Source organism: Penicillium brevicompactum, assembly GCF_028827555.1.
Source record: "Penicillium brevicompactum strain IBT 35665 chromosome Unknown utg000007l_segment0_segment0, whole genome shotgun sequence".
Taxonomy (NCBI): domain Eukaryota; kingdom Fungi; phylum Ascomycota; class Eurotiomycetes; order Eurotiales; family Aspergillaceae; genus Penicillium; species Penicillium brevicompactum.
The window spans coordinates 988548-1003689 of record NW_026623210.1 but is presented as its reverse complement, the minus strand read 5'-3'; the positions used below and the strand labels follow the sequence as shown (position 1 = coordinate 1003689).

General features: G+C 51.4%; 3 protein-coding genes across 3 annotated transcripts; 2 read left to right on the top strand and 1 right to left on the bottom strand.

Moving 5' to 3' along the window:
• Window positions 1-568: 568 nt before the first annotated feature.
• Window positions 569-3285, top strand: N7506_011147 (sulfatase domain protein; the record flags this gene model as incomplete). Its single annotated transcript, XM_056960440.1, has 2 exons — window positions 569-888; window positions 972-3285. The coding sequence occupies 2 exons, from the start codon at window positions 569-571 to the stop codon at window positions 3283-3285; spliced, it is 2634 nt and encodes an 877-aa protein (XP_056806595.1).
• Window positions 3286-7618: 4333 nt separating this feature from the next.
• Window positions 7619-13899, top strand: N7506_011146 (NACHT domain protein; the record flags this gene model as incomplete). The annotated part of the gene is made up of 3 exons (XM_056960439.1): window positions 7619-8107; window positions 8159-8498; window positions 8564-13899. 3 exons carry the CDS (start codon window positions 7619-7621, stop codon window positions 13897-13899), a joined length of 6165 nt encoding a protein of 2054 aa, XP_056806594.1.
• Window positions 13900-14187: 288 nt separating this feature from the next.
• Window positions 14188-15048, bottom strand: N7506_011145 (uncharacterized protein; the record flags this gene model as incomplete). The annotated part of the gene is made up of 2 exons (XM_056960438.1): window positions 14188-14982; window positions 15046-15048. The coding sequence occupies 2 exons, from the start codon at window positions 15046-15048 to the stop codon at window positions 14188-14190; spliced, it is 798 nt and encodes a 265-aa protein (XP_056806593.1).
• Between the last annotated feature and the right edge of the window lie 94 nt (window positions 15049-15142).

The following is a 15142-nucleotide window of genomic DNA, read 5'->3' as shown; positions in this document are numbered from 1 at the left end:
ATCCCGAAATCCACACACGTCCTCAACCTCCAAGCCCATCGGCAGGCTAAATCCGCCCCAATCCTATCCAACCTCAGCCATTCGCCAGACCCAGCCCAAACCATCCCACTGCCAACCCAAACCCAGCCAAATTCAGCCAAATTCAGCCACACGGAGCAAAAAAAAAGAATCAAGGAAACTGGGCACACGACCATAATCACGTATTCGGCGGAGCGGGGCCGATGATTTCTTGGCTTTGGGGGCGTTTGGGGGCCACTGCGACCCTATGGGGGACACAGAAGGATTGAACCGTGGCTATTCCAAGTGACTTTGCGACATGACTGGCGATGTGGGACTCCAACGTCTTCCTTTCAGTGGTCCCTTGTTCCCTTGCTGGCTCCTGACTGGTTCTCAAATTCTCCATTCTCTTCCCCTGTCTCTCGATTGTCAGATTCCCCACTTGCGACCCTGAATAGAAAGGGCCATGAGTCTTGGCTGGGGCTCAATTGATCTTCCCCCCCGTCCCTTTTTCCTTTTCTTCTTATCATGTCATGCCGGGGTGTGAATGTGAGAGAGTATATACACCATCATGAAAGTTGTACATGCCGTCCATGCCTACCTGAGTCACGGCATCCGGCGTGCTCGAGTCTCGCCTGGTGAGACCCTGGACGCCGTGTGGGACTTTGCACGACGCTATTTCTTCACCCTTGCCTTTCTCTCGTTGTTCAGCGCAAAATTGCTTCATCTCTACGCTCACTTGTATTCGCTCCCCGCTGCGCGCTTCTTCCTATGGGGAATCACCTTCTTTTTCCAAGATGTGGCCATTTTGTTGTTGTTCCGAACCCTCACGCAGAGGGTCGCGTGGCGACCGGCCGCTGCAGTGTTGGCGCTGCTTGTCATCCCATCTAGGTAAGTGACCACGTGCCCCTTTTCGTATCACCTTCGGGATGCCGAAGAACAGGGACATGGGCTAACGAGAACGTCTGGTACAGCTTGATCGTTTCGTTCATGGCATCGGCCAACGCCTCCTTTTACGTTTTCACCGGTGCCGAGATCCACTGGCGCCAAGCCAAGTCCTTCAACGGCGACGCCGCGGCCATCCACACCCTTTTGACGGGATTGACTGGTTTCCTGATCGTCGAAGGAATCCTGTTGACCATTTCAATCTTCGCCGCCCGCCCGATCCATTCCTTGACCGGAGGAATTTTACACGTGTGGGCATGGCCCATTCGGTGGGTGTGGGCGCGGGTGCGACCGCACTTCGAACCCCTGCTGCAGCGCTTCTGGCCCCGGTCCAAGGAGGACCAGAGCCTTCCCGACCCCAGAATCTACGAGCAGATTGCGATGGAAGATGGAGACAGTGACAATGAAGAAGGCGATCACCTATTGAACACCCAGTTGCCCAACCCTCTCCCTGAGTCCAAGCGGGTTACCGATGGCGTTCCACAGCGGGCGCTCATCCTTGGGTTGTTCAGTCTGTTCCTGTTCCTCCGCTTCCTGCGTCCCTCCAATGCCGTTTATATGTATTTATCTACCACCTTGCCTTTGAGCACCGTCCTCGAGGGCGGCGAACGCGACTCGCCCGTCGACCTTACCGGACTGCCCGGCTACTTTGATTACCTGAACGGGGCCAGCGCTCTGGCCCCACCACCTCACTGGGGATGGATGCCGAATGATCCGGCCGATGGTTTCAGCGACTGGGACAAATCCGACCCATTGGCCCTCCACTACAAGGCGGAGAAGGATCCTTTGTCGATCTCCAACCTGCACAAGCCAGTACTTGAGGAGGTCCACAATGCTCTTGCCAGCGGGGATGTAAAGATCAAACACATCGTGTTCTTGAAGCTCGAGAGTGCGCGTAATGACATCTTCCCTCTGCAGAAGGATAACTTCATGTGGAAGCGCATCGCGGAGACTTGGAAGGACAAGAAAATTCCTCCCGAGGTGCAAGATCGTATTGCCAACTTGACCCGCACAGCCGAGTACTTGACCAACTTCCCCACTGGGTTTGATCACGATGACACCCGTTTCAACGGCCGCAAGGCGTACGGTGGTCTGAGTGCCAAGAACGCCATCACTTCATCTACATATACACTGAAGAGTTTGACTGGTAGTCTGTGCGGTGTGGCGCCTCTCGTGGCTGACTTCAACCGTGAGTTCGAGCATCACATCTACCAGCCATGCTTGCCTCAGATCTTCGATCAACTGAGCCAGCAGCCTGATATCACTAGCGACTCTGATGACTTTACCAAATGGCCATGGCACTCGACTTTCATGATGTCCGTCACTGAAATGTACGACAATCAGAACAAGTTGACCCCGCATCTTGGATTCAAGAACAAGGAGACCAAGGAGACCATCACGAAGCCCGAGGCAAAGCACTTCCCCGTCAAGAGCGCCGAGGTGAACTACTACGGTTACCCTGAGATCGAGCTGAAGGAATACATTCGCGATGCAATTGATGACGCTGAGCGTGATCACAAGCGTCTCTTCCTGAACCACTTGACCAGTACCACTCACCACCCCTGGGGAGTTCCCAACGACGCTTTCGAGAAAATTATGGGTTCCACCGCAGGTCCCAACAACGACCTGAACCGTTACCTGAACTCTGTTGGCTACGTCGATGACTGGATCTCCGACCTCATCGACGTCCTTGAAGAAAAGGGCATCATTGACCAAACCCTCTTTGTGATGGCCGGAGACCACGGTCTCTCCCTTCCCAACGATGGAGGAGTCACCCCTTACGACAACCCACACGTCGGCAGCTTCAAGGTTCCCATTGTTCTGGCTCATCCCAAACTTCCCCCTGTTCAAATCGACACCCCTGTCATCAACAGTCAAATCGTGCCCACCATCATCGATCTCCTGATCGAGTCTGCATCCTTGAGCACCGACAGCACTCGCTCTGCCCGCGATCTCCGTTCCTTGTACGAAGGACAATCTATGATCCGCCCTCAGATCGTGGAACAGGACGGTCACGAGGCCTGGCAATTCACCGTCATGAACACCGGTGGATCCTGGCTTTCCGTGCGTTCTGCTGCTCGACCTGAGTACCGCCTGGTCATCCCCCTTGTCAACGACGTTGAGTGGCGATTCTCCGATCTCTCCAAGGATCCAGATGAGCTGAGCCCGATCGAGCGCTTCAGTCTCGTGGATCTGGCATCTACGATCAAGACGGAGTACGATGAAGAAACCCTCAACTGGCTGTACAACGGTGCGTACGTGGCCAACTGGTGGGTTCGCGAGAACTGGGATCGTTGGAGATTCTCGCCCGAGGCTGAGAAGAACAAGACCGAGTCCGCTTGATCTATCATTGCATTTGTGTTTTTTTCTTTTTTCCTTAATACTTGCATGCCTGGACCAGCTTTGGATGCTTGGGTTAGGCACTTCTGCGATGACCCTCGATGGCACTTGACATGATTGGAGTCTTGTCGCTACGGGGGGTGGGAGTTGGTTTGGTGGAATCGAGCCTCTGAACATGCCCAACATCGTTTGGAGTAGAGGCGATTTAATTGTTTATATATCCAATCTTACGCGATTTGTATCTGATTACATGTCTTACCTAGGTATTTTATCACATTTACGCAAATACAAGCATTTTTCGATCTTAATTCACGGTTGCGCAGCAACATACCTTTTTCAGTGGTTCACACATGGTACTCTGTGACTTTCCCGAGGTTCCAAGGTTGTACCTAGGTTGTTGATTGAATGCTCAGGTGCCAACATTGGAAAGCCTTCGCGTTTAGAGGTCGTCGAGGTCCGACCTTGGAAGATCTGGAGGTCATTAAATCTACCTATCTCCAGCATGGTTTTAAACCTTGGAAGGTTTTGTAAGGTTTGATCATTGATCTCCCGACCCCGGGATGTTCAAGATTTAAGGTTCGTTCCACCGATTCCTATTACTCTATTTTAACATGTAATTTGCATGATTTCAAGTTCCAGAGGTTGTGTTCTTCACTTGGCTACAAGTCATCCCACCCGAGGTATTGTTGCGCCTACACGTACCTAGACACCTGAGCAATGGTTTGAGCGTCCCACTGGTGTCAGCATAGGAATAGGGGTTGAATTTGGGGTGCATTGCTCTGCATGCAGCCATTATTTTACGGACGGCATGCACGGGTTACCGCAGCAATAGTTTCAGCTGGGTTTCAACTTGGAAGCTTCCATAGTTTTGAATATATATATATTAATTTGAGTCGATAGATGACACCCGACGAATATATTATCACCACCTAGACAGGACTTGAGAGGTAGCGCAATTTACTCCGTAGCATAAGGCGAATTAATTGTTGGTGATATACGGAGTACAGCAAAAAAAGTATGTGCACGAAGGTACCTGTCAGGCCCCGACCGAACTTCCAAGGTTCCAAGGAACGACCCTCGGGAAAGCTATGACCGCATTGCGGAGAGCGAAAGTCAATGTAGGATCGTCCCACGGTCCGCATATAGAAATTCAATTTTTCCCAGCCCCTCCTCGCAATCGAGTGAGAACCTAAATATTCTGACATGCGAGACTGCCCAATCCCATTCAACCAGGAGTGCTCAGACAGGTTTGACATGATGCACCTTGTGAGCGTGCACGTTCATTTTCACGAGTCAGACTGTTCCCAACCGGACACGAGTGCAGGAAGCAACATGTACCTGTACGAAGTACATGTGGAGAGCAATCGTGTCTTGCAGCCCCCAGCCAGTAATAATGAGGCTGGAAATAGAGTCACCCACTTTTCATGGGTGCTGTGACGTGAGCAAAAGAAAAGAAAATTGGATTGAATCAAAACCTGATAGGAACCACATGGGCGCCTCTGTCTCATTTTCGCCGCGCAGTACGGAGTAATACGTGACTGGTACGGAGTACGGAGGACATGTGTGAAAGTGACGGATGAACATGATCGTCGAGCAAATCTAAGCGATAGGTGGGTCTGCGCGATTTCCCCTCACATTTTTGACGCTTCCGATGAACAAGATGCGTGACAAATCTTGGTTGGGATCTGGGACGCTTGCCCATTCAGGCAAAGTCAGTGTAAGCAAAGCCGGTGCATTTAACGTCGAGAACACCCTGGCTTGGACTGCTAGCGTTCCGTAGGATTAACAAGGGGTTGGAGTGCTCTATTTACTCTCATAATCGTGGGGAGTAGACTATGTGTGATCCGTAAATGGTTCGATATTGATACATCACCTGACAAATTAGGAGATGTATCCTGCTGGCCATATTGCACAAAATTAAGATTAATATACTCCGTATCGATATTTCAATCCACCCGTGGATATTTCAAGCTGAGGATAAGTGGAGTCACGATGCTAGTGTAAGTTCAAGTACGGAGAAAGGTACGGGATGTTTTTCAAAGATCTCGGTAGCGTCGGCAGGAGGGGAAACAAAGAAACAGAAGAGAGTGAATTATGATGATTGTGACTATGATTTCAAGAGTAATAATGCAGTCGACTGCGCCTCGCTGTCTTCTATAGTCGACCAATTGTAGGACTACTGCTTGTCGGCGCAATATGCTCGTTGTGCATGGCTCAGGGGACTAGACTGCTTGCGAAGAACTGTCAAAAGTACGAAGTTTCCTTGTCATCCCTGTAGGAGGATTTGGAATTACCTTGTGCATGTGCGAAGTACTGGGGAATTGTGAACAAGAATTTTCGGAATACGCGATACCTATATTTTCACTCGCACGATACATTTCGCGTACATAATCTTAAATATGGAGGAGAGTATACTTATTTGTTATTCTACCTAGGTACCTTCTTGTACTCCGTACGGAATAGAAAACTTCGGAAGGACAGAGGTAATTGTGCTGTAGATGATTGTAAAAATAGCTACGATGGTACGGAGTACGGAGTACATACTGTACAAACATCGCTCCTTGTACTCTGTATCCGACATTCTGACAGGCGTTGCCGAGCTAATATTTATAGACGCAAAGAGTGTACTGGGGTACTCCGTACTCTGCAATTGTACTCCGTATTGTACGGAGTATGTTCAGCCGAGTGATGTAGAAGTGGAGGAACTAAGCGACGCTAAAATCCCGATGAACCGTCTTCGTTCCACATCTTTCCCCTCAGACTCCATCACCCTAATGCACGACGCTGAAAACAATTGCCGTACTTGTTTCATTTGCACTCCATAGACGCCTCAGCAAAAACTCCTCGTATATACCCTATAAGGGGATCAACTCAATTCACCCGAGAGTGCCGAGTTTCCTGTATCACTAATTTGTTGTCATAGCGGACTGTTATCACTCGAGGCCAATGTGTATGGAGTGTACAGTAGTAAGCCGAATGATATGATTCAGTCCACCACGATCTCTTTCGGTAGACCCGGAACCCAGGCGGGACCCAGGTGGATCTTTCCGTCACTTGTCATGCACGAGTGATTCTTGGTGCATCACCGATCATCGAGCTAGACTGAAGCTAGCAGAATAGCCCCGCGCGTGTTTGCTTGGTGTTTACATGTTAATCGATCAACGGTTCGTCCGAGTGATGGGACTCGTCAATTTCTGGGCTGTAAATCCTCCTTCATTGGCTACCATGACGATGGCCGAAAGACCCATAAGAGGCCCGCACCTTTCACTGACGGCTGAGCATGGGACCGTGGCCAGCCAGCCACTACCGAAGCACGGAGCACATCTGATAGTTATCCCTTTGTTTGATCAGTATGCAAGTATACAGGTATCAAACCGGCGTCAATGTATTCGTGACGCTAACGGACACCCCGAAAATTGGGTATGCACGCCGGATACTCCGTAATCCCAGACTGATAGCTCTGTCTCGAGTCGAGACGAATCGGGGGAAAGATGGCTTGCGTCCAAGAAAATTGGGTCCTCACTACCAGGAAAGGACGCAATTCCAGCCATCTCCATCTTCATGCAGGATAGCTCGCCATGATCCACGGCGGTGCCAACCAAGCTGGGACGCAGAATGATGCCTCGAGTCCACATCTATTGTATTCATCCTGGGTCTTTGGTCTGTCATTGGATCCAGGTGCCTCACCAATGGCTTGGTCGGGCCCCATCTCATGCAAGTTCAAAGTCTCGGTATGTCCAAAAAGAAAGGAGGGAGGCAGCCGCCACGTTTTTGGCAATAATTTCCCTCTGGCATCTCCACTTGATAGACGGCGGTCCAGCTCAATGTCCAATGTGTAGCCGTTCCAGCTACAGTGAAAGGCAAAAAAGGGGATCGTGAGCTCTTATGTATCATAGCTGAAGCTCTTCCCCACTCGCAGGCAATGAAGCTGAAGACGTCAGAGCGAAATTACACAATCGATCCTCGATCTTTACTCGAAATGGGCAAGCTAGAAAAAAAGTTGGAGGAATTGCATTGAGCATGTGCCCACATTGTCTTTGCTACAAAAGAGGAGCTCCCCCTCAAGATGGCTGCTTCTTCTTTTTCTCTTTCTTAATTTCATCTCTATATACCATCGAGCTTTACGTGGTAACAGCATAACTCTAATTCTTATTTCGTCACCAACCAGATTGCCGGTTTGTGTCGATTTCTCTGTTGCTTTAAGAGCTGCTGCTCCAAAGACGCTATATCGGAAAACCCTCCTCCCCGAACTAGCATAAACCACCACCCCAGACGAGACTCTCAAACAGTCCCTATCCCTACTCCTTTGAAGAAACCAGTCAGTCCAAAAGTAACAATGGCTCCCGGTATCATGTCTCCCGTTCCGGGAAACCTCTCCTCCCCTCTGTATGGAAAGTTCCCTGGAAACTCCAGACAGGTGTCTGCTATGTCCATGTTCGATAGCGACACGCTGTCCAACAGCGGCATCTCGCGCCCTAGCAACTCTCGCCGCGAGTCATCCTTCGTGTCCAAGAAGTTCACTACTGCCGGAAGCTCCAAGCTCTCCAGTGTGGTCCAGGGCTTGCAGCGTCAGAGTGGTACTGACCTGGGTGTGAGCACATCTTCTAACCTCTTCAACACTGACCATGCTGCCATTTTGGAGTGGATTGCCACTGAGCGCATGAGTCACCTGCCTCCCGAGGGAAGTAGCTACGATAAGGTGCTCGCTTGGGCTCAGCTCTTCGTTGAGCGTCTGCACTCCTTTGACGTCGCCATCCGTGACTTTGAGGGAAACAGCTGGCTCGCGGCTCAGCTGTCCTATGGCTACTGTGCCATGCTTCTTGAGGTATGCATTCCACACTGAATTGACGACAGTTCGTTACTGACTCCATTGTAGCTTGGCAAGGACAACGCGCCAGCCCTTATGGCATCCTTCGGATTCTTCTACAGCACTTCCTCCTCTCTGGTGAACCTGCTCGAGCGCACTGAGCTGTTCTCTGTCTCCCAGGAGATCAAAGATCAGCTCGTCGAGGCTTTGGCTGACCTCGTTTCTTTGGTCGCCAGCGTGTCCACTCGCTTCCAGCTAGCTATCAATGCTCTGACTGAGGGCTATATCTCTATTAATGTTTATGAGACCTTCACCAACCAAATTGAATCTTTCCGTGACCGCTGTGGGAAGATTTCGGACTCCATGTGGCGCCACCAGCTCGTGAACGAGAGCAAGGACCCCGAACTTGGTATGTTACGTTTGGAATCGTCTCTGATAACTAGTGGCCGTTGCTGATATTTTGTCTTTCGTTAGTCTCCGTCGTCAAGTCCATCCGCACTTGGCTGTCCCCCGAGGACCGCGTCCTCAGCCACCTCGCCGAGAACACCTCCCACCTCGCCTACGAACGTGAGGAGATGACCTGCCTTTGGATGAACCCATACTTGACCCACTTCTTGAAGAGTGATAAGCATGCTCTTGCTTTCACTGGTGCCCCGGGATCTGGAAAGACAGTCTTGGCTTCTGTCATCGTGGATCGGCTGCAGGATCACATCGGCGGTGTTACGTACAAGTCGTTGTTCGTCCCTATCAACGCCAGAATCCCGGCTGAGACAACCCCCATTGCTATTGCAAAGGCTGTTCTGTTCCAGCTATTTGAGAAACGCATTGGAAATGTCCGTCTTCTTCAGATTCTCCATGATGCCTATGACAGCAGCAAGAAAGCCACTAGCGAGACCGACTATGAAAACATCCTGTGGGACACTCTCAAGCAGGCCCTTGGCGCTGCTCTCGCCGGTGCTAAAGACCTCGTCATTGTTGTTGACGGCGTCGATGAGGCTTCTTGCGGCGAGGCACACCTTCTCCAGAAGCTTATCCCGGCGACCTCCAGTGGTACTAATGTTAGGCTGATTACGCTCGGTGCTGAGAAGCCACAGACTTCCGTTGGCGTGACGCAGATCCCTGTCAGCGGGGACCGTATAACTGAAGATATCTCTACCGTTGTGCGTAGTCAATTCACCGAGCACTCGAAGGAGTCTGAGAGCAAGAGCTTCCTGTCCATGGATGAGATGGAGCAAGAGACCCTTGTTGACCAAATCAGCGAGGCCTCCCGTGGGTCCTTCCTTTGGGCTAAGCTCTGCACAAAGCGTGCTCGCCAGGAAAAGACCCCAGAGAACGTCCGCAAAGTTGTCGACACCCTCATCAAGGGCAAGCCTACTATCGCCGACTTTGTTCTTCACGCTCTCCAGTCACCTGACGTCACTGAAGATGCAAAGTACATGTTGCTTTGGCTTGCTACCGCAGACCGTCCTCTGCTGACACGCGAGCTTCTAGCCCTTGCCTCTGTTCAGGTAGAGAAGCAGACAGTTGTCCAGCGTACAATTGAAGTGCGCCACATCTTGAAGCCTTTGATCTCGCTCGTCTTCATGCAGGATGGCCAGGTCTACTTGCGTCACGGTCTCATCAGAACTGCCGTACTGGATGTGTTCTCCAAGGGGAAGCTTGTCCCCAACGTCAAGGACCGTCATTCCGACCTTGTGACCCGCCTTCTGGTTTACATCAAGAGTACCATTCCCGAGCAGAATGAGCCTTCTCTAACTCCCCTCGATGGTCGTGATGTTAGCCCACGCGTCAGGACTCACCCCCTGCTTGACTTTGCTGTCCGCTACTGGCCCCGTCACTTGAAGCAGACCACCACCTACACCAGCGGTGGCGATGTTCCCACAGCCAAGGAGTTTAGCAAGATCTTCCCCGTCAACATCACTCTCTTGCTTCTCCAAACCACCCTATGGAGCAACCTTTCCACCCCTACTCTGCTTAGCTACCAGACCACTGTCACCAACCTGTGCCGTGAAGTCTTCACCACTCAGAGCCCTGTGACTCTTCAGTCCATTATCTCTCTGGCAATCTTCTACCGCGAACTCAACCTGACTTCCCAGGCAATTCCTTTGTTCTATGAGATTACCATTCTCAGCAAGACTTTGCTTAGCCCCACTCACACGCTCACCATGCAGATGGCCCTTCTCTTCTTGGAGCTCACCACAAATTCGGTGACTAGCACTGAGATCATGACCAAGCGTGAGGAGCTCTTGATTATCATCGTTGAGTGCTACAAGGTTCACTACGGTGAGAAGTCCGAGAAGACAGTCAATGTCATGAAGACCCTTATCGAGCACTACCATGTCACCAAGGAGGAGCAGAAAATTCAGACCTGGACCCAGAAGATTCACAATCTCACTGCCGTCAAGTACGATGCTGATGATACTCGCGATCTTAGCCTTCGCCTCAAGGCCCACAAGAAGGACATTGGTGACACTGGTATCCGCTTCCTTCTACACGCTGAGCAAGATGAGACTCACGAGAAGTCTCGGTCCTTTGAGGGCGACATTACTTACGCTGATAAGTACACTGCTGAAGGCCGTCTCGATCTTGCCGAGCGTCTTTACATTGAGCTTTGGCAGCGTGCTACTACGGAGGACCACAAGCTCCGCGCTGTCCTTGCATACACCAAGTTCCTCAAGACTCAGAAGCGTGAGACCGAGGCTTCTTCTATCTTGTCTAGCGTCTGGGAGGAGCACAAGAACAGCACTCATACTCTTTCCGAGACCTCGACCTCGCACTTCGAGGAGATCGCTAAGGTCATGACCACTGTTGGTCTTACTGTCGCTGCTCTGAACATCTTCAAGCACTGTGCCTCGTTCTACCAGCGTATCAACCGCTCTTCCTCGCTCACTGAGGTCCAGAAGCACATCAAGTCTACCTCTCAGCATGTGATGCAGCAGGTCAGCACTTCCTCATCCAACTTTTCTGAGACTACTTGGGAGGAAATTGTCTACGAGGCTTCCAGCTCCTCTCAATTTGACCAGAGCTCCTTCACCGCTACCACCAGCTTGTTGAACATTTACACCAAAGAGCACCGATGGAAGGATGCTACCCGCGTTCTGAAGAAGGTTCTCCACGGTCTCTGGCCTTCGTTGTTCGCTCCCTCTATCCAGGATGTCGTTCTTCCCAAGGAGCGCGTCACTGAGATCCTTGAGCTCACCGAACGCTTGAGCCAGTGCTACCACTACCGTCGCCGCTTCCCGCGCGAGGAGGGTATCCGCGTCCGCGTATACCGTGCCGTTCGTGCTGCGCGCCCTGTGGAAGACAACCTCAGGGAAACTGTTAAGAACCAGCTGATCACTTTCTTCGACCGTTCTTCTCAGCCCGATCAAGCCATCAATACCTACCAGGAGGTTTTGGATGACTACACTAAGCACTACGGCCCTGACCACGCCACCGTTATCAAGACCCTGTTCACCTTGGCTGAGCTCACTCGTCCCCGTCCCGCGTTCATTGAGTACTACCAGCGCATCGTTGTTTCCTTGAACAAGGGATCCACTGTCATCAAGCCCGAGGCATTGGAGCCCATCATCATTGTTGCGAACGAGCTGTGGACCCAGACCCGCTACAAGGATGCTGTTGAGTACTTCAATCTGCTTTTCACGACTTTCTTGAACCAGCCGAAGCAAAGTCCAAAGTTCCAAGACGAGACCTTTGTTCAGCAGATCTTTACTCGCTACACTCACTGCCTGCGCTCCACTCGCACTGAGTTCAGCACCATCCACAAGGTTACTAGTGAATTCCACAGCAAGGTGAAGACTGTGTTCAGCGCGACTGCCACCATCACTATCCAAGCTACCTTGACTCTCGCCAAGGTTTGCCAGGAGACCAAGACCTACGAGAGCACTGCCATTTCCCTCTACGAGGAGCTCCTCAAGCTGAAGCCTGCTGGCGTTGATCTTGGAGAGATTGAGGCCACTCTTGATGGAATCTTCGAAGAGCAGACTGCCACTTTCGACTCGTCATCCATCTCCAGTGAGCAAAAGCAGCGTGTCACCAAGGTTCTTCGCAAGCGCATCGAGTCTGCTCGCTCAACCTACGGCTGGGCCCACGAGGAGTCTCTCTCTAAGCTGGAGGAGGTTGTGTCATTCTACTCCAAGCAGAACGACACTCAGAGTGTTACTCAGGAGCTCCACGAGTCTACCAAGCAGATTCTGACTTCGGAGACCTCTTCTGAGCGTCTGGTTGCCGCTGCCACCACCATTGCGGCTAGCTACATCGCGACCAACCAGACTCACAAGGCTGTCGAGCTTACCGAGGAGCTTTACCGCCAGATCGTCATGAAGGACACCTCCAAGTCCAAGGAGTCCCAGCTTGAGGTCTCTTCCAACGGTCGCCAGAGCCTCGCATTCCTGGCACAGCTTCAGCAAAGCCTCCGTCAGGGTTCCTCCAGCCTCACTGAGATTCTTGCCTCGCTGACCACCGAGTATGTCTACTTCGAGGAGTTCCGCAGCGTCACCAAGTCCAAGACCAGCACTTTCCACAGTGTTTCCGTTTCAGCTACCCGTCTGTACAACTTCTTGCTCGCCAACAAGCGTCAGACTGCCGCGAACCGTGTCTTTGAGGACTTTGTTGCTTACTTCACCGCTACCGAGGGCAAGCGCATCAAGTTGACCCAGACTGCCCAAGTCAAGGTCTTCCTCATCACCATCATTGGCTACTTGACTCACCACCAGTCCTCGAACCTTGTTCGCTCTGTTGGTATTGCTGCCAACACCAAGGTCCTCGAGCTTCTTGAGGCGAAGAACTACGATGGTGCCACCAACCTGGCCCTTGCTGCCTTCACTTACATCTCGGCCCAGGATACCTACCGCAGCCCTGAGATCGTCAAGTTTGTCTTCACTCTGGGTGTTTTGATTTCCGGTCACAGCGTCCACCCCCAGCCCGACGCAGCTGCTCTCAAGAAGCTGCGTGGCGTTTCCGCACAGATCATTCAGGAAGTTCTTCAGGTCATCGTTGCGCTGAACATCAACCTGGCACAGATCAACTTGGACTACCTGAACATCATGATCGGCCTGCTCGGCGAACAGAAGGACTACAAGAACCTTGTCTGGCTCCTCGGCGACCTCTGGAACAGCCGCCACCGCCAGTCCAACTGGACCCCTGCTGTGACCCTGGACTTGGCTCGCCGCTACATTCTCGCCCGCTACCTTGTCGGTGATGCCCTCAAGGCTTCCCGCCTTGCCGAGGACATTGCTTACAACTGTCGCCGTGTCAATGGCGTCCGCCACCACAGCACCCTGGAGATGTCGACTCTCCTGTCGCAGCTCTACACTGCCATCGCCCAGCGCTACCAGGCTGACAAGAATGGCCAGCACATGGCCAACAAGTACTACAAGAAGAGCGCCGGTGTTCACGAGTCTCTCCTGCGTGTCTTTGTCGACCCCTCCCTTGCTGAGTTCGAAGGTGCTCTCGACGGCAGCTTCAGCATGGACGGATCTTCCTACGAGATCAACATGCACGACCAGTCCTCTGACGCTGGTTCCGCTTTCAACACCGAGCATGTTCGCACCCACCTCCAGCTCTTGAAGCTCTCCTTGCAGCGTCTTGGCGATTGGCCCAAGGAGTACGCTGAGTACGATAGCCTGAATACTTCTCTCTTCGATATTTTCAGCGAAGAGCTGAAAGGTTATGAGGGCGTTGAGAAGTGGAACCTCAAGAACTTTGGTGCTGGAAAGGCCTCTGGTTCTGAAGATACTTTGGACCTTTCGAACTTCTCTTGGTCTATTGAATTGGGTCAACAGAATGGGGAGATTGAGGAGGAACTGTAAATGCTTCCATTTGATGTATATTTAATCGTTTATAGCGCGCGTTTGTGATTTTTTCTCTTAATACCAACGGCAATCTGGTTATTTCAAACAGTTCATCCTTCGTAGTTTCTCCCAAGGCTGTCTGTAGCACTTCCAAGGTAGCAAATTCGCACTCTATGAATTTTACATGCTTTCGCGTCCGTTGTAATATAATTTTTGAACAGAAATAGTTATTATAGTTACACCTGGCAACCTGACTACTACTGGGTATTATCTCCCACACAGTCAAAGCTTTTCCACCTGTCGTGTTCAATCGGTAATCTCATATGAGATTTTGGTGATCCCCTTCTGTCGACTGATCTTTCTAACAACAATCCCTCCAATGTCACGGGTTTCGGGCAAGTGTGTCCCCCCACAAGCGTAAGCCCCAGCACCTACCACATCCACAACACGAATGTTGCCTTGGGACTCAGCAGACCCTTCTGGCAAGGCTACCCCTCGTGATATGGCGGTCTGCACGTCCCACCAGTCAACCTTGACCTCAAGGTTGCTTTGGATCAGGCTAGATGTTTTCTCCTGGATAGCGGCTTTGTGTTCCCCAGCGATCAAACCTCGAAATTCCACGAAGGCCGCCCCGGGGGCATGATTCGCTTTGAGCTCAGACACAGTACCAACTATGTCTCTCAATTGCTTGACTGCAAGTCCAAGAATGTGTCCCGCCGTGTGGTATCGAGAATGATAGTTCCGTGTCGCACTATTGATATTTTGCGCGACTGATTCACCACCATTGAAAAATTTCTGCGTGTTCTGGAAAGATCCAAGGTGATAAATTTGGCTGTCTGGTAATTTTCGGGCACATTTGACGCTGAATGACCCATCGCCGTCCTGAGGCTTCATTTCGCCGATGTCGCTGGGCTGGCCTCCACCCTGCGGATGGAAAACTGTGTCCTCGGTGGAGACCACATGGTCGCTGGTGTCAGCCCCCTTGAAGAATGACCGGTCTGTCTCTGAGAGTGATCCAATGGGCAGACAAGAGACAATTTTGGTGACGAGTTTATGCACAGCGGCATCTTTTTGATACATCGGGATTGAGCGAGGCATGGCCTTCGGTCGGGTCAGATACATGAATGACTATACCCGTGGACAAGGGTGTTGATTCAAACCCACCATGGTAGAAGACCGAATCTTTAGATCAATTTTGTAGTTGAGGCTTTCGACATTCACACAATGGCACTGCAAGGGATAATGCATTTGTTGAATTCGT